At 49.2% G+C, this 23,177-nt stretch overlaps 1 protein-coding gene across 1 annotated transcript in view; it reads right to left on the bottom strand.

The window, feature by feature from the left end:
* Positions 1–956: 956 nt before the first annotated feature.
* XKR7 (XK related 7) overlaps positions 957–23,177 on the bottom strand; it is a 25,147-nt gene continuing 2,926 nt past the window's right edge. The window contains exons 3-5 of the mRNA XM_006921706.2: positions 22,670–23,169; positions 3,187–3,389; positions 957–1,912 (exon numbers count right to left, since the gene is read on the bottom strand). Coding sequence (XP_006921768.2) covers positions 957–1,912; positions 3,187–3,389; positions 22,670–23,169 — 1,659 coding nt within the window. The remainder of the gene's footprint in view (positions 1,913–3,186; positions 3,390–22,669; positions 23,170–23,177) is intronic.

Raw genomic sequence — 23,177 nt, 5'->3', positions numbered from 1 at the left:
GTCTCTCTAGAACAGTTCCTCTGCTAAATGTGCTAGAACCTTATCTATAATTGAGTCCAGAGTATCTTCCTAGACGTATTTTCTGTTGTGTTCAAGATTTTTTCCTAGAAGAAATGTTCTAGATGCTCATCTAGAACAAAGAAAGGCTCCTGGAAACATTTCACCTGAGGTGTCTGGGACCTCATCCATAACAGAGCCCACAACAAAGAGTGTCTTTGAAGTTTACTTGGGGAACATATTCTATGCTCCGGATCGAGGGTTCCCCTTCCCCAAATCTGCTACCCCTTCATGCTTTGGCTAGCCTGAACCCCTCAGATGTCTCAGGGTTCTTCCTCCTGTCCAGCCCCAGCACTGTCAGCCCCCCACCCCCCAACTCCCCATCCTACTCTAACTCCCTCCTTTAATCCCTCTCTTGCCAAGGTTCCAGAACTTGGACCCCACGGGAACTGTACCCACCTTGTCTATGTATGCTCTCACCTCACCCCACATCTTCCACAGCCTCCTCCATCCTCAGAGACCTCTCACCACAGAGCCCACTCCTAACACCGCCTCACGAGCACAGGGCCCCAGACAGTGTTCTTTCTCTGAGGGGTCCACCAGGGGTGACGCATGGGCAACTGCAGGCAGAGAAGAGGGTATGAGGCCCCCAGCACCAGAGGTGGTATGGAGGCCTTCATGAAAATGGGGCAGCTCATGAAAAGTGTAGCACCAGTTGATTCCCCGGACCCTGGTTCGAGGGGGTATAGGAAATGGGCCACAGGGCTGAAAACAAGGCCTAGGGCTGGGGCCTCCACAAGGCTGCCCCCTCCCCTGAAAGAACCCAATGATGGGGCCACTCTACCCTTGGACCAATAGATCCACTCCCCTTTAGCCTGGTGGCCCTGAAATTCCAGGCTCAACACTGTGGTCGATATGAGGCCAGCCAAGCCCATCCATTTTTGGAGGGAGACGGTGGCCTACACCGTGGTCTCATACTCCAGCAGCTCCTGGGGTGTCCCCACGCTCCGGTACTGCAACCGGGGTGTGACAGGTGAGGAGTACTCCAGCGCCAGAATAGTCTTCCGGAGCCGGCGGTCAATAAAATGAGCATCCCACGCGGGGTACTTCTTACGAGGCAGGTCAATCCGAATGACAGGCCCCTCTGTCCGAAAGGTGCGGGTCACTGGTGCGGGAGGCAAGCCAGGCCTCACCTGGAAGACAGGTGGCGTGGGGGTCCCTGCACGCTCAGCTCCCATGGAGGCCCCATCCCGCTCAGCGCCTGTAGTCCTTGGAAGGGACCTTGGGGGACTTGTGACAGCGTCAGCTGGTGGGCCACAGGGCTCCTGGGCCTCAGGGCAGATGCATCCAGGTGCCTGGGGCCCCAGCATGGGCCCATTGGGGTGCAGGAGGCAGTAGTAGACACACATGAAGAATATGCCCAGTGCAAAGCTGGAGGCCACCACACAGACCAGGATGAGCGAGTGGAAGTCGGTGGAGAAGTTACGGCTGGAGTACCAGAAGCCCGTGAGTGCTGCGTTCTCCAGCAGGACGATGCAGTAGTAGAGGGTCATGCGGCGGCGGCTACGACCCTCCTTGACGTTGAACCAGCAGAAGATGTAGATGATGCCCACCACCATGTTGTAGATGATCTCTTCCCACTTGGACATGCAGAAGTCCGTCTCACCCTGGATGACCCAGAAGGTCATGATGCACCAATGGGCCACAATGAAGATGCCAAAGTAGAGCTTGTAGACGCTGGCGAAGAGTGCGAAGGCCAGGCTGCGGGCTGCGATGGTAAACAGGTGCCACAGCACCTGGGCCACGGCACCCTTGTAAGACAGCGGCCGCTTGTCATCACGTGAGTCCCGCAGCACCTTCTGGTAGGAGGCCAGTGTCCAGGCCAGGGACACGAGTGAGGCAGAAGTGGAGAGGGCTGTGGAGACAGGGTGGAGGTGGGGCAGGCTGGGTTAGGGGCAGGTCTGGGTCGGGGTCTGGGTAGAGGGGAGGGTTCCGGGTCAGGAGCTGGGTTCTCAGGAGGTGCGAGGGAAGGATCTGTAAATCAGGCAGGGTGAGGGGAAGGTATGGGCGGGTGATCTTCAAGAGCAATGATGGGGGAGTAAGAGTGGATGGAGCTGGGTACTTTTTCAGGGTGGGAGCAGAAAGGGAGAAGAAAGGTGAGTGATTTGGGTCTCCATATAAGAGTCAGATCTGGGTCTCTAGTACGGGGCTATTAGGGCTCAGGGGTCTTGGTGGGAGGGTAGGAAATTAGGGTCTAGGACTCTGGGAGTGGAAAAAGAGGTGAAGGGGGGTCACAGTTAGGGCATGGAGGAGCCAGGAGGGGACTATTAGAAGTTATAGGTCGCCAGGATGAGGTTGGGGTGTGGAGAAGGATATCCACGCTGAGCACAGCTGAGGGGATGGGAAGAAAATCCAGGGTGGGAAAAGTTTTGACTGGGGCAAAGGATCCCCCAGGGGACCTGTAGGTGGTGACAGAGTCTTTCAGAACACTGAGGACTGGGCAGAGTCTGGATAGGAGGAGCACGGGGAGCTCAAGGGTTTTCTCTGACATGGAAGGGGTTGGCCTGGTCTGTCGTAGTTGAGTTGGGGCTGTGTGCATGGGGACCAAGACTAGGCCTGGGAGGGGTCCCCAGAGGGCTGACGAGCAGCAAAAGAGTGGATGACAGGCTCTCTGGAAACTGATGGTGATTGGGCAGGTCTGTGAGGCAGGAGAGACAGGCTGAGATCAGGACAGTTTGGGGAATGAAGCAGGCAGGAGAGGGTCTGAGGTGTGGTGATGGGGTCAAGGGTCTCTTTGGACTTGGCAGAAATGGGGTCTGGTCTGCCCTGACAATGGGGAAAGGAGGATGGGAGGGCGGGATGGCCCAGGAGGCCTGAAAGGAAGCAAGAGGTGGAGGGGCCTGGACACTGAAGGTAAGTGGGCCATTGCAGGGGAGAGTGGGGGCTCTCCAGACGCCTGGAGGGTGGTGAGAGTAGAAGGGGCGGGGCCTCCCAAACCCTGACAGTGAGTGGAGCAGCGCAGAGGGGTGCACAGGACATCCCCGGGGGTCCTGAAGCAGGGAGAGTGGACACGTGGGGCAGTCAGAATACTGAATACTGAAGATGAGTGAGCCCAGGTTGGGGGTGGGGTTAGGGGAGCAGGGCATCCCCAGAGCCCGGCGCAGGGAGGGCGGAGGGAGCGGGGCTCACCGGGCAGCAGGTCGGGCTGGCCCCCTCGGTGCACCAAGAGGCTAAGCTGCAGCACGAGCTGCGGCGCGCTGCGCAGGAAGGTCTCCAGCAGGCGCAGCATGCTCACGTCGGCGCTCTCGAACAGCATCCGCCAGTAGAAGTGGCGCCGCAGCCGCTCCCCACGCCAGCGGCTCTGCAGTCCCAGGTACATGGCGCGCAGGTACCTACAGGAGGGACGTGGTGCTCAGGCACCCACTCCCAACCCAACCCGTGCCACTCAGCAAGCGCGAAGGGCACGTGCGGCTGTGTGTGGCCCTGGGCAAGTCACTCACTGCGCTGAGCCTATTACCTCAACAGTAGAATGGGCGTTTTGGAAGCATCACCTCCTGGGGCTGTTGTTGGAAGCTCCTAATGGGCTCTTTAAAGCCGTGACACAAAGAAAGCACTTAGTACAGCATTCTCATCATCATCATTGCTCTGGCACCATAGGGATCTGCTTTCTTTGCAGGGTTTCTGACACTTTGCAGTGCCCTAAGCTTGCCATAGCCCTGTTATGCCCAGTTTATAGATGAGAAAACAGACCCAGGGAGGTATGTCATTAGTTCAAGGTCACACGGCCAGGAAGCACGGGAACCAGGATTCAAACCCAGGCAGCCTGGCCGCAGGGCCCACATTCTAACCATTAGGCAACTCTGCCTCTCCCTCTATGCCATAAAGAGTTCACCCCCACACAGGTTCCCTCAGGAACAGTTCCTGGTGCCAGCCCCCAGTTTTGTTGTCACCAGCAGCTTTCTGGCCTCTTCCCAACCCCACCTCTCAGTGCCCAGTTCTCCCCACAGGGCACAGGGAAACTGCTTATAGATCCCCTGGCATTTGAGATTTTGCTGCTTCCTCTCTTGTCACTTCTCCGAACAAGCTTCATGGCTACAGCTACTCTGCATAGGTCACAGATTTTAGCTCACAATGCTGTCTCTCACGACTGAGCTTTTGTACCTACCTGATGTTCTCTCTGCCTAGAACACCCTGCCCTGTACCCCACCTCCACTCCAGCCCCCAGCCTGGAAAAACTCTTGTTTTTCTTCCAAGGCTCAGCTTACAAACATGACTTCTTCCAGGAAGCCTCTGCTGACCACCCTCTACCTGAGGTAGGGGCCTCTCTCAGGTTGTCCTTCAACCCAGCACTTGTCACAGTGGGTTATAACTGCCTGATCGTGCATCCATCTCCCCTGGACTGTGAACTCTTGAGGATGACTAGGTCAGCTTGCTAAGTGATGTAGCCTCAGTTCTTAGCACACAGTAGGTGCTCAATTTGTGTTGACCGAATGAATGAATGTGTGTGCATGATCGAAAGTTTTAATTGAATGAAACTCTGGTAACCCAATAGGGTATATGGAAGGGAAACTGAAAGCCTGAGTTTGATCCCTGACTTTGCTTTTTTATTTACTATGTCATCTTGAGCAAGATCCTTTCTGAGTCCTCCTTAATCCCTCCCAAAGTGGCTGTGAGGATTAAACGGATGAGAAGATATTTTGCAACTATACCCACTGGTGACAAGGGACCTGTCCACACAGGTCTCTGCCCTGGTGCCTTGCCCAGCAGCTCTACCCCTGGCAGTTGCAGTCAAAGACATTGGCTCCCAATCCCCAAATTCTCTGATTCCTGGGGCAGGCATGCCCTTTGCCGAAACTGGAGAGGGCTTCTCTGGAAGTGATCTCCCTAGAAACCAGGGAAGAAAATCCTAACAGATCTAGTGACCCTATTGCTTGAATCTGAAGTTGAAGAACCAAGGATTTCCCAGATATTTTGATCACTCGCTATGTGCCATGTCCTGTGCCCTTAAGTGTCTTGCAGTCCCGTGGAAGAGAGTCAAGAGCTGAAATATGCGCTCTAGACATTCTGTGGAACTCAGAGAAAAGATATGTAACTTTAGCTGGGGGAGGGGTCGGAGAAGACTTCTTGGAGGAAGAGGCACTTGATCTTAGTTTTAAAGCATGGGTAGGCATTTGAATCACACAGGAGGTGGAAAGGCATTCCATGTGGAAGAACCAGTTGAGGCAAAGGCATAGATGTATGAGAGAACATGGCCTTTTAAGGGAATAGCCAGTGGTTTGCCAGCCTAGAGGGGAGGGTTTTCATGGGCAGGGGCATAAGAAGACTAGAATTGTGAAGGGCATCAAATTCTGGACTGAAGAGCTTATATTTTTTTTAAATCTGAATTCTATCCCAGAATCAGGGATGATGTGATAAGCTCAGTGGCTTAGAAAGCTCGCTCTGGAGGCTGGCTTGGAGGGAAGCCAGGAGATGCTGGGGTTTGGTCCAGGCCTGAAATGACAGGGCTGAGCTAAGGCAGGGCACAGAGGAGGGGCAGAGGACAGAGCGGGAGATGGCCAGAGGTAGGGGGGCTAAGGAAGAGAACGAGATGGCCCCCAGAGCTTCTGAGGGCCCAGAACACAGGCCACCTTTCCCAGCTTCCATCTCCCCTTGACCCCATTCCTTTCCCCATTGCTGCGGCTCTGACTTTGATCAGGAAGGAGAGACCAGCTGGTCCAACGTGAAGGGGCCTGGGGAGTTGGGGGAGGGCGACACCCTGGAAGTTTCTCTCAGGCTGGAAGACCATCTGTTTCCTGGCCCTGGTCAGCATGAGGGAGGCCCCGGCCCAGCCAGCATCCATCACCACCTGACAGGCTGCCTGCCCACCTCCCCGCCCACTCCTGCCCCATCCTCTGTCAGCTCCCAACACCCCAAGCCCCCTAACTGCAGACAAAGGGCTCACCCAGCCCACAGCCCAGGACTACAGTGGGCCAGAGCAGGGAAGGGGGAGGGGAAGAAGGAAGGCCTCTAAGACCCCAAAACGTGGGATCAGTGGAAAGCGTGGAAAGATCATGTTGTCATAGTCTAGGGATGAAAGGGCTTGGGTTCGGCATCCCTCTGCCTGCTTTGGCAACAGGACCCAAAACTGTGGCTGTTCCTTCCAGCCGCACTGCATGCTCATTGCCAAGGGCCTGCGAAATTTTTATGGGCCTAGGAAAATGTTTGAGGCTTGGGGAAAAAAAATTGGCTCTGAAACACAGGGAAAAACTGAAGAATCAAAATTAATAAATGTTTAATTAAATGTCTGCAAAACAGAACATGATATCAGCCAGTCAACTGCAATTTGGCTTTTATCTGGTTATACATAATTTACATTTGATGCTTGAGATGGCTGTATTTTAATATGCTTGATAGATGAGGGGTCCACAGAGTTCTTAAAACAGCCCTGCCCAAGACATGCATCCTAATTTCCCTGAACCTTAGTCTCGCTTTCTCTAAAAAAAGGCCAGCACTTGTCCTCCTGCCTACATCACAGCCCCTAGGGGTGAGGATCAGAAAGGCAAGTTGGCAATATGCTGGGCTTGTGGGTTTGCTGCCCAGCCATGCCCTAGATGCTGTGTGGCTTTGGGTAGTCTCTCTTCCTCTCTGAGCCTCTCTGAGCTTCAAATGGTGTGAGCATTTGTAAACTGCAGAGGGATGTGCACATAGAGTGGGGGAACACATGCTTGGTAGAGGCCTCTGGCTCCTCCTTATCACCAAGCAGCCTCTCTTGAAATCTCTTCCAGGAAGCCTGCCCCATTCTACTCTATTTGAAAGAAAGTTGGAAGAAGTTGATCTTCACCATAAACAGGACTGATACCACCCACGGAGAAGGATGCTCCATCTCAGGGAAAGGAATCCGGCCTTGGGAGGATGTATCTGCTTTCCCCCGAAACGCATCCCCAGTCCATTCATTTTCTGCACTGCCACCACCCTGGTCCAGGCCACTGTCATCTTTTGCCTTCTTGGTGGGCTCCCTGTATCCACAGGGCTCCCTGTATCCACATGGCAACTTGAAAGGTAATTTTAAAACCTGTCAAATCATGTCATTCCCCTTCTCAAAACCTTCAAAGGGCCACCCATCACACTTGGAACAAAATCTAAGCTTCTCCCCTTGGCTTGCAGGCCCTGAACCATCTGGCTGTGCTTGTTTCTCTCTCTCTCTCTCTAACCACTGTTTCATTTGTTCCCTGCACTTCAGATACCCTGAGAGTTCCTCAAACCCAGCCAAACTTGTTCTTGACTCAAGACCTTTACGCTTGCTACTTGCTCTGTCTGCAACGCCCTTTCCCCAAATCCTTCTGTGGCTGGCTTCTCATGGGCTCCTCGTTACCTTCCGAGAGTCCTCCTAGGTAACCCATCCTATGTCGGCCCCTCCTCCCTCGCCAAATCTCTCTTGTCCATCACATTGCCCTCTCTTGTTTTCTTCTTCACATCCACTATGAAACTTTATTAATTTACACATTTATTTTCTATTTTACCACTATGGCTCAATGAAGGTAGGAACTTTGTCTTGGTCACCACTGTATCCCTGGCATTAGCACATCTAGTAGGCACTCAATAAATTTGTCGAATGAATAAATATGAATGCGTGCATGTGTCTCCCTCCTGACCTTGGAGGCCCTGGAGCTTTCTGCCTGAGTCTGCATAGAGCTAGGACACCTCGCAGGCAACTCCTGTCCCCAATGACTCATTCTGTCTTTCCTTCTCCAAGAAGATTTCTCTGATGTCCTTCAGCCCGGCTAAGCCTGCCCAGCTTTGACGGCCCCAGCCTTAAGCTGCCTAAGGCCAGGCTGAGCCAGAACCGAACAGACAGCTTCTACCGGCCTCCTTTTACAGGAAACAGGAGCTCAGAGGTCTATTTTCAATCTAATTTGCCGACTCCCAGTTTTGTGCTCAGAGAGGAAGCATGTTTGAGAGGAAACTGGAAGAGCAGATAGTGTGTATTGTTGAGAGAGGGGTTGGGAGGAAAAAGAAAAAAACAAGTCTAGAGAGGAGAGAAGCTGGAAGTTGGGGTGTGAAATTCCTCCACTCGAGGATCCAGAAAGCCGTCCCTTCTGGACTCCATTGCCTCTGCGAGCAGGCAGCAGGGTCAAAAAATGGAGAAAGCTCATTGTCTTCTCCCAGGCCTGGCTGCCTTTGTGACCCAGGGACCTCTCAGCATCCCCCCGAGTTGGGAGGCTCCTCTCAAATGGGGAAGGATAAGGGGATCCCACATCCCTGAGAAGACAGAATGTTTCCAGGACGAGCATCTGGGTCATTCTTTCTCTCCTGTTCTTTTGTCCATGGGTCACCCTAAGTCTCTGGTACTAGGTCAGAGTTCCTGGCCAGGGCTTCAGTCCCCATGCAGATAGTCAGACCTAGGCCTGAGCCTGGACCTGTCCCTTTGGCTGCCTTAGATCCTGGGCCATTGTCTCTTCTGTCTGGGGCTCAGATCAGCCTGTCGTGTTTGTCCCTTGAATTCAGGGTCAGCCTATATTTATCTTTTCCTCAGTTATTGTTACCTGTCTGTACCTTGGACTATGGGTCACGCTGTCTCTCAGATACTACGTTTATCTATTAGTCATTCTGACCTAGGATCCTGGGTCAGCTTGTCTGTCTTCTCTTAGAGGCTGGGGATATCAGTTTGTCCCTTGGATGTCAGGATAGCCTATCTGTCCCCTTAGATAATGGGTCAGTTTTTCAGTCTGTCTTTTTGTCCATCTTTTGAATACTGGGTCTGCCTGTTTGTCTGTCTGTCAGTCTCTTGGCTGCTTGGTCCATCTGCTGGTCTGTTGCTCAACTCGTGGCTCGGAGTGACTGCCAGTTTTCTGGCTGTCCTCCCCTGTCTGATCCTCTTCTCCTCGACTCTAGGTCTCTGTCTGTCTGCGTCTCTCACATCCTCAGCTCCTCCATCTGTCGGTCTTGGTGTTTCCGAGTGTGTGTTCTCGCCCCTCTCCACTCCCCCTCATACTCTGGGCCAAAAACACAGCAGCTTCCAGTGGCGCCCCCGCTCCTGCTCCATCCAGGAACGTCCCCACCCCCACCACCCTGGCTAGCTCCCGGTATCCACTGTGGACAGGTGAGCATGGCTGATGAGAAGGGGCAGGAGACCCACACTGGGCCCATTACTGCTCTGTAGGGGGATAGTATCCAGGCATTAATAATTATAGCTCACATTTATTGAGCACCAACTGCATGACAGGCCATGTTAAGCCTTTTTATACATATTGTCCATTCCTCAAAGTAAATCTCTGCGGTGAGTACTATTATTATCCTCATTTTACAGATGAAGAAACTGAGACCAGAAAGAGACTGGGGCGGGTAGAAAGTCACCCAGCAAGTTAGCACTACACGTAGGACTCAGACTTGGCTCTCCATGGGCCCCTGCACCAGAGAATGTGCTTTGCTTACTTGGAGGAAGTGTGGTACCACTGCCTAGGAGGATCCATGTTGGACAGAGATGGACCAAAAAGCTTTGCTGGGGATTACGTGAGTTTAGAGAAAACTGCAGGAGGGGTGACAAATAGTAATTGGAGAGTCAGAAGACCCAGGTTCAAGTCCTTCACTGAACTTTCTGTGTGGGCCTCAGTCTTCCTCTACAAAATGAGCCCAAGTAACCTGATTCTTGCCATCAGGCCCACCTCTCCACCATCCAATTCTGATAATATTAAGGCCTAACCGCTGTGTCCTGAACCCAAGTACTTCTTTCCACTCTGTCTAGTGTCATCACTCTGGTTCAAACCAGCCACCCAAGCAGCAACAGCCCTCCATCCACCTGGTAGATCTCCTTCTTCCCATCCTTGCCTTCTTAGAGATTTTAGTTCACACAGCAGCTGGGAGATCCTGTAAAATCCTACACATCAGGTCCTGCCACTGCCTACTACTGTTAGAATAAAATCCTCCCTGTGACTTTGAGGCCCAATGCAATCCAGCCTCTGTCTACGTCTAGGACCTCTCTTCCTTCACTCTCCCTATCGCACACTTCTCCAGCTACACTGGTCTTGCTGCTTCCTGCACACCCCAAGCTCATTCTCACCTCAGGGCCTCTTCCTGGAAAGAGCTTCGCCAATGCCTGGCAAATTCTCATGCTTTCCATCTCAGCTCAGTGTCATCTTCTCAGAGAAGCCTTTCTAGATCCCCCTTGCTCTCCTACCAAAGCACTTTTATACCCTGCTCTGGCCACTTTCTGTCATGTTATCCTGTTTTCTTAATAACACACATCACAATCTGAAACAGTCTAATTTATTCACGTAAATATTTATTGTATGTCTCTCCAATGGTATGGGGGCTATGGGTGTCCTGTTCTATGCTATGTCCCTAGTGTCTGGCACATAGTTAATGTTCAGTATATATTTGTTTCTTGAATGAGTGAATGAATGGAAGAGTGTAAATTATAAGCTCCCCAAATAAAGGAGGTCAAATGCAGAGGAAAAGAACCTAGGCTTAGGTGTCCAGGAGACCCAGGTTCGGATTCTGACTATCACTTATTGTCTATATAGTTTTAGGCATGTCACTTCCTTCTCTGAACTCCTCCACTTAATGCTCACCTTATAGGGTAGCTATGAAATCAGAAAGTGGTGATATATATATAAAATGCCCAGCCCAATTCTGGGCACTCGATCAATGGGAGATTTTAAGGAGTTGTTCGACTCAGGTACCTCAGCATAAAGAGGAAGACTTGTAGTTTCCAGTTTAGTTTCTGGTAGAGCTGAGACCTACTCCTAGGCTGGCTTTCCCTGGAAACAGAGGGTCAGAGAAGTCCCTTTGGGGCAAGTTCACAGGGCAGAATCTTCTTTGGGGTCTTTGTCCTCCTTCTGAAAATAACTGCCACTCACCAAAGACTTCTGTATATGTTTTAATAAAATCCTTACTATAGCCCTGTAAGGTTTCATGGGCATGATCCCCATTTTCCAGATGAGATAACTGAGTCTCAGAAAAGAGGAGGTTCATTTGACATTTATTCACTAAGCATTTTGGAGTACCTACAATGTATCAAGAACTGTGCTAAAATGCTGGTGGACACAATGGTGAGCAAGACAGAGCCAGCCCATCTGGACATGAATGAAATCATTATGTAAACATGTAACAACAAACATATTCCATGAGTTCCAGACCTGCTGCAAACAGAGTTCCATGCTCCAGCACTGAGGAAAGCAGTATTGCTGGAGAAGGGCCTGGCCAGCGTGGGAAGGGTGTGGCAGTCAGGGAAGGCTTTCTGAAGGACGTGGCTAGTGAGCCGTTATCTGAAATAGACCAGGGGCTAACTAGGTAAAGGAGGGAGAGAAGGGACTCTCTGGCAGAGGAACATGGGCAAAGGTCCCGATATAGGAGGAAGTAGTAAGTGGTCAAAATGGCTGTAGCTCGGAGAAGGAGTTAAGAAAGCAAGAGATGAGGTGGGACATGGCAAAGGATTTGGTCTTTATCTTAAGAGTGACGGGGAGCCACAGAAAGGTTTTAAACAAGGGAGTGACAAGCTTAGATAGCACTTCTGCATTTTAGAGGGAGTACCCTGACTGTGGGGAACAGATTGGAGGGAGGCAAGTGGTAGACCAGTTACCAGGTGAAGATAGCCTGGATGGAAGACGATAGACTCCAGAGACATTTAGTAGGCATTTTGAGAAGTGACTTGTCCAAGATCAACAGCCAGAAGCATCAGGATTGCATCTTAAATCAGGGCTGGCTGACTCCCTTATTTCACTACAGGGCACAAATCAAGCTGACCCAGATGCTGTCTGTGGGTTCTTGGGGAAATATTGGGCCCCCAGTCATATACTACCTCGCCTTCAGTGTGACCCAAGAAGCTCTTGGGTGGAATGGCCCTAAGGCCCCTTCTCCATCTGTCCGCCCCTAATGCTGAGCACTCCTGCACAGATTCAAAATAGGACCTTCCTGGGGTTGGCAGCCAAATGAGTCATAAATGCCAGTAAAGAATGTGATTCCTCCATATCGGCCCATTTTGGCTCCCATTTTGGCTCCCATTTTGTGTGGTGCTGGGAGCTGGGCTGTCTCCCTCCTCCTTAGCAGCCCCCTAGGGAGTCATAGCACCTCATTTTTTTGTGGAGCTGAAGCCAAACATTTTCCTGCCACTAATTTTAGGCTCAGCTAAAAAGTTGAGACCCTCTCCCAGCCCACCCACCACCAGCAGCTCCTGGCCAGTGCTCCTCTTTTTGCCAAGCAGCAAAGCACCCAGGCCCTCTCCAGCAAAGCCTTTTAGACCAGGTTCTCGTATGTCCTTCACTGTGTGAGTGCAGCCAGATCTCCTCCCCTCTCCGGCTTCACTTTTCCATCTGTGAAATGGGTACAGAGTGGAGACTAAAACCCAGGACCTTGTACTCTAGCCCAAGACTCTTTGTCCCCCATTTTTCTCTTTTCCTAATATCTCGGGCAGAGTTTGGGATGTTATGAACCAGCTGGGGGGAGAGGGAGTTAGATTCCAGTCTCTGGTGGCTTTGGTCACTTCACCTGAGGGTACCTGGAGATTGAGGCAGGGAGAAAGCACCACTTCTAATTGTCCCTGGTCTGGGTGTGAGATCCGAGATGGTAAAGGGGTTGAGCTACTATCGTCATGAGGGACGCTGGAGAACAATAGAGGGGCGCCTTGTCTAAAAGGGCAGCTCCCCCATCCCCACTCCAGCTAATTGCTGCCCTGGGAGAATGTGAGCCCAATATGGCTAGAATTTAAGTTTTTCAAGAATAGCTGGAAATTAAGATATTTATGCAAAAACATCACCCAACTTGGAAATGTTGGCAACTAATTTTAAAAATACCATATGAATTTTTAAGAAATTATTATTCCTTTTTTAGGTGTGATAACAGTATTACATCTTTTAGTTATATTTTTAAAAAGTCTATCTCTTTAGCGATGTACTGAAATATTTATGGATACAATGATATGATGTCTGAGATTTGCTTCAAAATAACATGGAAAGGAAAGAAATGGAGTGAGGTCCAGATCTATGCTCCCCAAGTTATTTGTCCTACAATAGCCACATAATATGATTATTTAAATTTACATTAGTTAAAATTAAATAAAATGTAAAATGCAGTTCCCTAGTCACATTGGGCACATTTCAAATGCTCAAGAGTCATGAGTGGCTAGTGGCTACTATATTAGATAATACAGATATAGAGCATCTTCGTGACTGCAGAAAGTTTTAGTGGATGGTGCTGGCCCAGATAAAACAAGGTTGGCCAGGGTGATGGTACATGCGGGATCATATCCTGTTCTCTCTTCTTTTATGTATTTAAATTTTTTCCCTAATAAAAAGTTTCAGTAAACAGTAGGGGAGAAAAGTACTTTGCGGGCCAAACGAACACGTCCTCAGGCTGGATTTGCCAGTCAGCTACTGATTTGCAACCTGTGGTCTGGCCATCAAGCATCATAAAGTGCCCAAGTCAGATCCATAGACTCTTTTAACTTTAGGGAGCTTTAGAGACCATCTAGCGTATCCTCAATCCCATGTAGGAGGTCTGCTACAGCTTTCCTGCCAAAGTCAGCCACTTCTGCCTGTGTGCGCGTCTGGTGATGTGGCGTTCATGCCCTGGGGAACAGCCCGCTCTGATTCTGGGCAGCTTGACTGTCAGGGTATTCTTGCTTCTATTCAAATAGAGTCTGCCTCCCTTTAACCTTGGATTCTTATGTGTCCTCACACCATCTCTAGGGCCACAGAACAAGTCCCCATCCTTGAGAGGGCATCGGTGGAGAGGGCTAGGGAGTGTTAAGATGCCCCTCTCCACCCCCTATCTTGTTACTAAGCAAGTAGGATGGGCCGCAACTTGGGTCAATAATAGTAGTAAATAGTGGTAAATAGTTTCAGAACATATAGTATGTGACAAGCCCTGTGCGTTTATATTATCTTCAGGCATGTTTATAAGAACCTTAAGAAGTGGATACTATCACTATCCCCATTTCACAGATGAGACTAGAGCTCTGATTGGTGAAATGACTTGCCTAGGATCACACAGTTGGGAAGTCATGGAGCCATGAGCTGCACCAGAACCCCAGCCCTCAGCTTCTCTGCTCTCTTGTCTGAGTCCTTGGTAAACTCATTTGGGATTTTCAAGCTCCCAACTGGACTTTACAGATGGGGTAACTGAACCCCAGGCAGTGAAGTGTGTCATGCTCAAGATTCTGATTTTGAAGATTCAATTTAGTTCACACTACTACAAATGAGAAACTTTACTTCTTCCATCTCCTAAGTCAGCCACACCTGCATCCTCCTGGGAACTCAGCCCTGGTTGTGCCCATTACATCTGATGCAAGTACTAATGCATTGCCTTTAGCCTGCATTTGTCCATGACAGTGTGGAAGGCTGTGGATGTAGGTCTAGCTGACCTCAGTGCTGTATCCACAATGGCAAAGGCTCCCACACTGCCTTAGCACCCCCTATATCAGCCACAGATGTAAAGCCTATTTCATCGGACTTCATGTTCTAAGAACCTGCTATATACCTCACCAGAGCTGGCTGGGTGCAAGGCTACCAACAGCAACAGAGGGTCTGCTCTGGGCCAGTCACCATGGGGGATAGAGAGAAGAAAGGACAAGGCCTCAACTCCCCAAGGGCTTGTAATCTGGTAGGAAAACCAGACAGGTGGGCAGATGATCACAACAGTATATGGTCAGGACTGTGAGGCTGAAAAGGAATTAATAACTGTGCCTGGAGGAAAAGTCTGAAAGGAAGAAGCCAGAATGTTAACAGTGGGTACTTTATATTGAAATAAAACTTAAAAAATGCTTTTCTGATATTTTCCCCTCTTCCCAAAGCAATACATGATTGACGTTTTATAAGTATACATTCAACTAGTAGAGGGCAGTATTGCTTGGTGGCTACACATGTGGGCTTGGAAGCCAGACTGTATGGCTTCAAACCCTAGCTTTGCTACCTACTAACTGGGAGGCTGTTAACCTTTCTCTGCCTTAATTTCCACAAATTCAATTAGTGTTAGCTAGCATTATTGGCCCATGTTACAGATGTAGAAAGCATGTTCCATATATTAATTCAATAAGCTTTCACAATGGCCATTTGTATAGGGACGTTATTATCCTATTTCGCAGATTAGGAAACTGAGGCCTAGAGAGGTTAAATGACTTGCCCGAGGTCACACAGCTCATAAGCAGCAGAGCTAGAGTTTGGGCTTCGCTGTCCATATTCTTATGCCTACCTGACAGAATCGTTGTGAAGAGGAATGAGCTAATCTAAGTCTCTATAAATTGTAGCTATAATTTTCAGTAACATCTAACTTTTTAACAGGTGACTGTATACATGTATTTCTTGATTAATTAAAAACCAGAGCAAAATCTTCAAGCAGTACAAAAAATATCTAATTACTGAATGGAAATCTCCCATAACCCCACCTCTCCGCCCCCAGAGATACTGAGCAGAGGGGAGAGTCTTTGTATCTTTTCTGTGCTGCCTAAGGTTTCAACAAAAGTGTACAGCTCTTTTACAAATGAACAAAACAACCAAGCAATTTCCATTTTAGATGAAAAAAAAATTTTTGCCTAATTGAGGGAGTGGGAGGTGGGGTCCGAGGGGCAGAGGCTGGCATGTGTTGAGTTTGTTCAAGGGAAGTGTCTCAGAAGAGGCAGCATTTGAGCCTGGCCTTGAAGGATGTGCAGCATTTCACTGGGAACAGAATGGGAAAGAGCATTGCTGGGGGAAAGACTGAAGGCGGTGCTCAGAGGTGTGAAGCAAAGGAGTGTGTGGCTTATTTTGGGAGTGGCTAAAGCAGTAAGGAAAGAAAGAGCAGGAGGCAAAGGGCCTGATGCCAAGCTAAAGCACTTGGACTCACCTGAGGGTCAGAAGGGAGCCAGGGCTGGCCCTCTGGCTCCAAAGTAGCAGGGTCAGATCTGAGCTTTAGAACTAGCATTCCGGCTGCTGGTGGAGGCGGGATAGGGTCAGGTAGGGGGAAAACCGGAGGCTGATAGAATTTCCCAGGGGAGGAATTCTGAGGCCCTAACAAAGGCAGGGTGGTGAATGAAGAGGCCAGAGTAGATCCTAACCCATCCTCCTTCCTCTCCCCAGGGACCTTCGCCCCAGCTGTAGGTTCAAAGCCATTTCCTGGCAGCCCTCCCTCCTCCCTCCAGGGCTTCTTCTGTGTGGTCTTTATAGATCAAACAGGGGACGCTGGGCCCAACTGCCGCCACTGTGTCTGTTAGGAGCGGCTCTAATGGCCTGTTGCTGCCGGATGGGCAGGGAGAGGAGGGTGGTGGTGGTGAAGTCCTGGAGAGGAGTCTCCCAGGAAGTGGGTGGAGAGGCTGGACTGGAAAAACCTTGCAAAGTGAGAGCATGGAGGAATCTTGTGGGTAATCATCAAGTTCAGGGGGTTGTAAACATGTTTCAGCTATGGAATTGTCTGAACAAAATCTTAGACACGTAACCAACATGTCAAAAAAGAGAAACTCAAGAGATACTCAGGTTGAAATGATGGATGGTGTGAAATGAAATATAGGTTGAAAATCACTATAGAATCCAACTCTTGTCATGTTTCATAAATAATACAAATAGTAATGGCTAATGAGATTTGAGCACTTTCTGTATTCTAGGTACTGGGCTAAACACTATATGCACATTATTTAATTTACTACTCCCCCAAGCTGCATGAGATAGGTCCTATTATTAGAATGTCCATTTCACAGATGAGAAAATCAAGGCACACATGTTATGTCATTTGTCCAAGATCACAGAAAGTGGCAGACACAGGATATGACTGATTCCAGAGTGTGGGTTCTTAACCAGTGACGTTCTAGCCTCAATGAGGAGACTGACCAGAGAAGAAAAGATATCATGTCCACCTTGCCTAAAACAGACTCCCATCCCTGCTGCTACTACTACTACTCTGGTTCAGCCCCCATCTTCTCTCACCTGGACCATCCAGCAGCCTCCTCAGAGCCTCCAGGCTTATCTTGGCCTCCCTCCAGTCTATTTTCCATCCAGCAGCCAGAGTATACGTTGTAAAACATGAGTCAAGGCCCCACGCCTCCTCTGCTCATATCCTCTTGGACTCTCCTATTCATGCTGAGTGAAAGCCTATGAGGCCCTGGGTGATCTAACCCCAGCCAACCTGTCCACCATGGTCTCCTACACTTGCTCGAACTCTCTGCTTCTGGCACACAGGGCTTCTCTTTGCTCTTCTCCTTCCCTTTTCCTGGAACACCTCTCCCAAGACCTGACACAGCTCGCCCTCACCTCATCCAGTACCCTCCGCCCCCCGCCCACATGCCACCTCCTTGCAGAGCCCTGCCCTGACCACCTTATCTCCTCCCTGATCCTCTGTCGCCCCCTGCCCTGTTTCACTTTTTCCGTAGCACTTACCCCTATCTGACCCATTATATTTTATATTATGCATACTGAAGGGGACCAAAGTTTTGCCATCTCAAAATATACCCTTTGAGATATTAATTTTAAGTTGGTTCTTAAGAAACAAAAGACTCAGAAAGAACTCTTGACCTTCTCACTTACCTGGCTAAAGGAATTCAGATAGAACTTGCTTCAGGAAAGGACTCTTAGGTATTCACCTTAGCATCTTTGAATTAAGTGTGGCAGACGAGGACCTAAGCAAAATCTATTCATTAGATTGCCCTCTGTGTCCCATTGTTTCTGGGTTAGTCAGTAAGAATTTGTTTATACGTTTTCTTCCCTTTGAAATCCCAGACCCCTGCCTCACTTCTCCTTTGTCCAAAATGGCACATAAACCTCAACTGTCTGATGCAGTGGGTCTCATTTCTTCTAACATCTTGCATGTATATCTGTAATAAACTTTGGATATTTTCTCTTGTTAATCTATATTCATTAAATTTGATTATTAGCCCAGCTAGAAGAACTTAGAAAGTGGGAAGAAAGTTTTCTTTTGTGTGCCCCCGCAACATAATATATATTTTATTTTATTTTATTTTGTTTGTTTATTGTTTCCCCATTAGACTACTGAGCTCTATGAGAGCAGGGACTTTGTCTTGTTCACCACTCTATTCCCAGCATTTAGCACAGTGCTGGTATACAGCAGGTGCTCCATAAATATTTGCTGAATGAATGAGTGCAGATTAAATGAACATCTGCTCTGTCCTTATGGCTTCAGGGGCCTTCAAGGCCCTCCTGCCCTCCTGCCCTTTCCCTGGCCACCTGCTCAGTGAACAAACCTCCTTCTTCAGGGAACAAAGCCCAGGCTGATGGCACTAATCACTGCCAATGATTCTGAATATATAACAATGGGGCCAGCCCTTTGCTAGACTCTTTGGTACACATTATCTCATTAAACCTCAAAACAATCCAAGAGGTGTACCATTGTGGTCCCTAGTTTACAAGGGATGAAACTCAGGCACAGAGAAATTATATGGCTTGTCAAGGTCATGCATGGAAAGTGATAGGATCAGGATTTGAACTGAAAACATTTGAATCCAGAGTCCTTGTTCTTAACCATAATGCCAAAAATATGGCTTTCTAGAGAGGAGACCCAGAGCCTGACTTTTACACCAAGCAAATCACTAACTCATTTCAAAACTTGAGTGCAGGCTCGTGAGAAAGCAGAGGACACAGAGCTGGGGCATAGACACAGAAGGGAGGGATGGCCTTTAAGGCCTAGTTTGCCTTCCTCGCTCCCCATTCTGGGATCCCCAGATCCTGACAGCCTGGGAGGAATCCCACGCCAGATCGCCAGATCGTCTGCCACTAATTGGCTTAGCAAACTGTGCTTATCTGGGTAAAGCTGGAGCCCAGTGAATTCAAGATTAAGGGAAGCAGGATTCATGGCTTACCGCTCCGCTGCCCACAGGGTCAGAGGAGACAGGGTTATGACTTTAATTGGCTTAACAGCCCTGAGTGGCTTAATAGCTCAGAGGGTTGGGGTAGGGGGGCAGAAAGAGAAGAAAACAAAGGTCGATGTCCTACCCATAGCCAGCTTCATGTTCTACCAAAAAATCTGTGTGCTCTTCTCTCGGGGGTCAATCTGTCTCTGTACATGGGCATTGCTCTGTGACACTCCCAAAGCAGAGCTTGGGCTTGGGAGTTGGGCAAAGCTGGGTTGGTACTTCATCTCTCCCCCACTTTCTTAGTGGGTGACCTTGGACAAGTTACTTGACTTCTCTGAGCCTCACTTGCCAACCAAGGGCAGTTTCGAGGTAAAGCAAGATCACGTACCTGGAGCACCGCACGTGGGAACAGTTGGGACACAGTGGGTGCATGGTGTCCATGAATTCATTCTCCTCTTCCTCCTCAGAGCCCCATTTGTGTTTAAATTAATACCAGCACCCATTTTGCAGGGTTGTTTGGAAATAGCATAAGAAAGAACCTTATCAATTGTGAAGTGCTAGACCAGAGGTCACAAAGATGACAGGCCTACAAATGTGTTTCCTTTGGTTGACACTATTTTTAAAAATCTTAATTAGTAGTTGAAAATTGGAAGAATTCACACAAAAATCCCAATTTCCCATTTCTCTTGAGAAATCAAGACTTGACAAAACTGGGTCCACAATTTCTCATGGAACCGTCGGCTAGAGTTAGGTAGTGGTTTCCCCTTCTCTAGGGCACTGCTTACCCCATAATATCCTCTTAACTGACACCCATGTACTGACACAAGTCTGTGTCACCTGGCTCCTCAAAATATTTAAGCTTTTGACACAGCATTGTACAAATATGAGGAGTTGAAAAATATCTTTATGATTCCAATTATTTTATTCAGAATTTGGAGCATGGGATCAGAAGGTGAATGACTGCCTGGTCTCCCGGTTTTGATACTGGAGGGCTCAGACACACATCTCCTTCCTCATTACCCCAGGTTCCACCACTCAGAACATCTGCACCAAGTACAGTGAACCTATTCACTGTGGGAACATTTCATGTGGTAAGCAAATGTGTTGTGCCAACATTGCTTAATTTCTAGGAATGCAGCCCTGCTGGCTTCTCTATACCTTGTCTAGATTATCTTCCATTTAGCCAGACCCTCAGCCATCTTAGAAGCCAAAGCTTTTGAGACAGGAGCCCAGAGGCTTTAGCTCTGATAATTAGACTAGAGTTAGAATTCCAGAAAAGAGAAGGCTCTTAAGGTTATCAAATCTAATATTCTCATTTGACATACAGGGAAACTGAGGCCCAGGTGTGGGAAGAGCCTTGCCCAAGGTCACCTAGCAAACTAGTTACAAACCCTGATGAAGACGTAGGTCTCCTGATCCACTGCTCTCAGTCCAGCACTTCCCCCACAATATACACTGTCTTCCCATCCTTACCCAGATAGCCCAACTCCCTCCCGCTCCTTTCACATTCTTATCTCAGTGCAGCAGAAGCCCTGACTTTCTATCATCCAGGAATCTTGGGAACTCGGACTCATAATTCTTTGAGCTTGGGGAACACGTTAGTGGCAGAACTGCAGGGTGGGTAAATTGAACTTGAGCTTCGAAGGCAGAGTCTTGAGTCCCAGCTATCCTACCCTTTAGCTGTGTGACCTTGGGCAAGGATGCCCCTTTCTGAGCCTCCATTCCCTCATCTGTTACGTAGGAATGATAATACAACCCATCAGAGGTGTCTTAGGAGGGATACAGGAGATGAAACAGGTAAAAAGGCAACCAATAGGCTTTGCACAAAGTGAGTGCTTAATAAAATAATTGTTATAGAACTGTAAATTAGGCCTCTCTTTCCCCTAAAGCTTGAGTGAAATGGTCAAGATGTGTTGAAGGGGACTGGAACCGGACAAATTGGAGCACATATACCCTGCCTAAATTGTTACAGGCCAAAAAACTGTTAGATTCCTTTTTTTTTTCCCCCCAATAGAAGCTAAGACTTTTGGATTTTTGAAATACTATACAAGCCAAACAAAATACTTCTGCAGGCTAGGTTCAACCTAAGGGCCATTCGTTTGTCATCTCTGCAAAATCATCTCATCCCAATCCCCTCATTTTACAAATAAAGGAGAGTGGAAATAGCTAGCCCTTTTATCTAAGAAGCCATGGAGCTCAATGGACCCTCAGCCATCTCCAGCCACTCCCCTGAGACCCTTATCTCCACCCCATGGTAATTTTTCTCACAGTTTGAGGGAAATTCAACTTATGTTCAAGAAAGAAGTATTAGTTTCTTGTAAGTAGATTCTGAACAAGTAGAAGAGGAGGGTTTGAGGTAGCCAGTGAGTCAAGGGGCAGTTGGCCCATTTTAGGCTGAAGGGAAAGGGGGACGAAGCTTTGGCTACCAAGAATAGGAAGTTACCATTTCAGAATCTAAAAATATCTTTCACCATCTGTCCACTCGGGCACAGAATGATAAATGCAGATTAGTTCCTGGATGTAGACATGAATATTTTTATGTGTCAAGCTAATAATAATAACACCCCTTTGTGTGGATACAACTCCACTCCCCTTTTCCCCCAGGGCAAGCTAAATGGAATATACACATCAATCTAGACAAGGCATTGATGGGGAAACCAAGGCAGAGAGATTCGACAACATAACAAGGGTGACACAGCAAGTGAGCAGCTGGGACAAACCCTGGGTGTCCTGTTTCTAACCCTCAGCCCAGAACTGAATCTTCTGAGTTAGACAGAATGTGTTAATAAGTAGCAGAATAAATATAAGAACAGCAATAATCACCTTTTACATCCTTACACTACTTTGACTTTTCCATGCTTTCCCCACGTTTGTGATAATCACGACAATCTATTACATTCCTAAAATACATTACAGTCTGCAGGGCCTTCACACAGACCTTCTCTCACCTGATCATCTCACTAGGTAAGAAAAATATGATGACAGACCAGTAGGAATTCTTCCACATTTCACAGGTGAGGAACCTGAGGTTTGGAGGGAGGAGGAGTTTTGCCTAAGATTACATAGTAGGTAAGTTCATTCAATCAGTGTACAGTAGAGCCTAAGCTACTACAGCAATCCTGATTCAAGGGGAATCCTAGGTTCATAATTCCCCATCTCCAATCAACTCAGCTCAGCTCAGCAGGCACCCTCAGTCCTGGCAGAGGAAGAAGGCTGGAAGTGGGCTGCTTATACAAAGACTCAGTTTTATCTTACTGTCCTGAGATTAAAGGACAGTTAGTAGCCATCTAATCTCAGATTCAAGATCCCAAATCCTCTTGGCCCCGTTGAGGCGTGTGTTTGGGGTGGGGCACTGGGGGAGTCCTAAGAAACAGGAGCCAGACGCCTTCTCAGCCGAGTCCAGCATACCCTTTCCCAAAAGTCTAAAAAGTTTGAGTGGGATATTTATTTAGCTGCCTCCATGTTTATCCTGGGAGGTTGGGAATGGATTGCAATTCTGAACTGAGAATCTTTGAGAGCAGGGAAGGACTTCTGAGATTTTTCCTAAACCCAGGCTCATCACTCAGGCAAAAAGGAGTGGTTCAGGGCTGGAGGGAGCCCTGGGGCCTTGTTCCAAGCTTCACACCCATCTTCATGAGCCCAGGGTCCTCCTCATTCTTACACCCCTGAGGATCTTTCTCTCTTTTCTTGCCCCATCCGCTCCACTCTCAATGGCCAGATCAGAGAGAATGGGGTTGGTCAGAGTTTGAGGGCAGAGGTCAGGGAGTAGCTGGCAGAGAAAAAAAATCAAAGCTGCAATAGGGTGGGGCGGGCGGAGGTCAGGACATGATGAGGGTCTGGAGAGGTCAGAGCAGGTCTGGGGCGGCAGGCAGCCCCTCGCCACCCCCACTCCTCATAGTCAGCTCCCTCCACCTGCACTTTTCCTACCTCCAGACCTGGCCGAGCTGCAGGAGGTGAACGAGGGTCTGCAGCAGCCAGACGCAGAGGCGGCAGCAGCGGCGGCGGTAGGCGCTGGCAGAGGAGGGCGCGGGCCGGGTACTCAGCTCCGGGCTGCCTTCTTTGGTCCGGAAGGCGACAGCGCTGTCCTTGGTGCTAATGGAGGGCCCGCCAGTGCCGCTGTCCTTGGTGCTGACGGCGGGTCCCGGGGTCCCCGCGGGCTCCGTGTAGTCGTAGACGAACCAGCGGAAGCTAAGCAGCTGCACTACAAGCGAGGGCAGGAGCACGAATAGCAACGTGAGGCCAAAGTAGGTGCGCTGACCCTGCAGGTAGTAAGAGGCTGCCAGCCACAGGTCCGTGGCGCCGTCGGAGAAGAACACCAGCAACGCGCACAGCACCCAGCAGCAGTCCCGCAGCTCGTAGCGCGGCCCCGAGCCTCCCGCTCCGGTCACTCCCGGGGTCCCGGCCACTGCCGCCGCCTCCCCGCGCCCGCCCGCAC

The sequence above is a fragment of the Pteropus alecto genome, unplaced genomic scaffold (genome assembly GCF_000325575.1).
Source record: "Pteropus alecto unplaced genomic scaffold, ASM32557v1 scaffold45, whole genome shotgun sequence".
Taxonomy (NCBI): domain Eukaryota; kingdom Metazoa; phylum Chordata; class Mammalia; order Chiroptera; family Pteropodidae; genus Pteropus; species Pteropus alecto.
The sequence above is the reverse complement of the archived record's forward strand: the minus strand, read 5'-3'. Positions and strand labels throughout refer to the sequence as shown.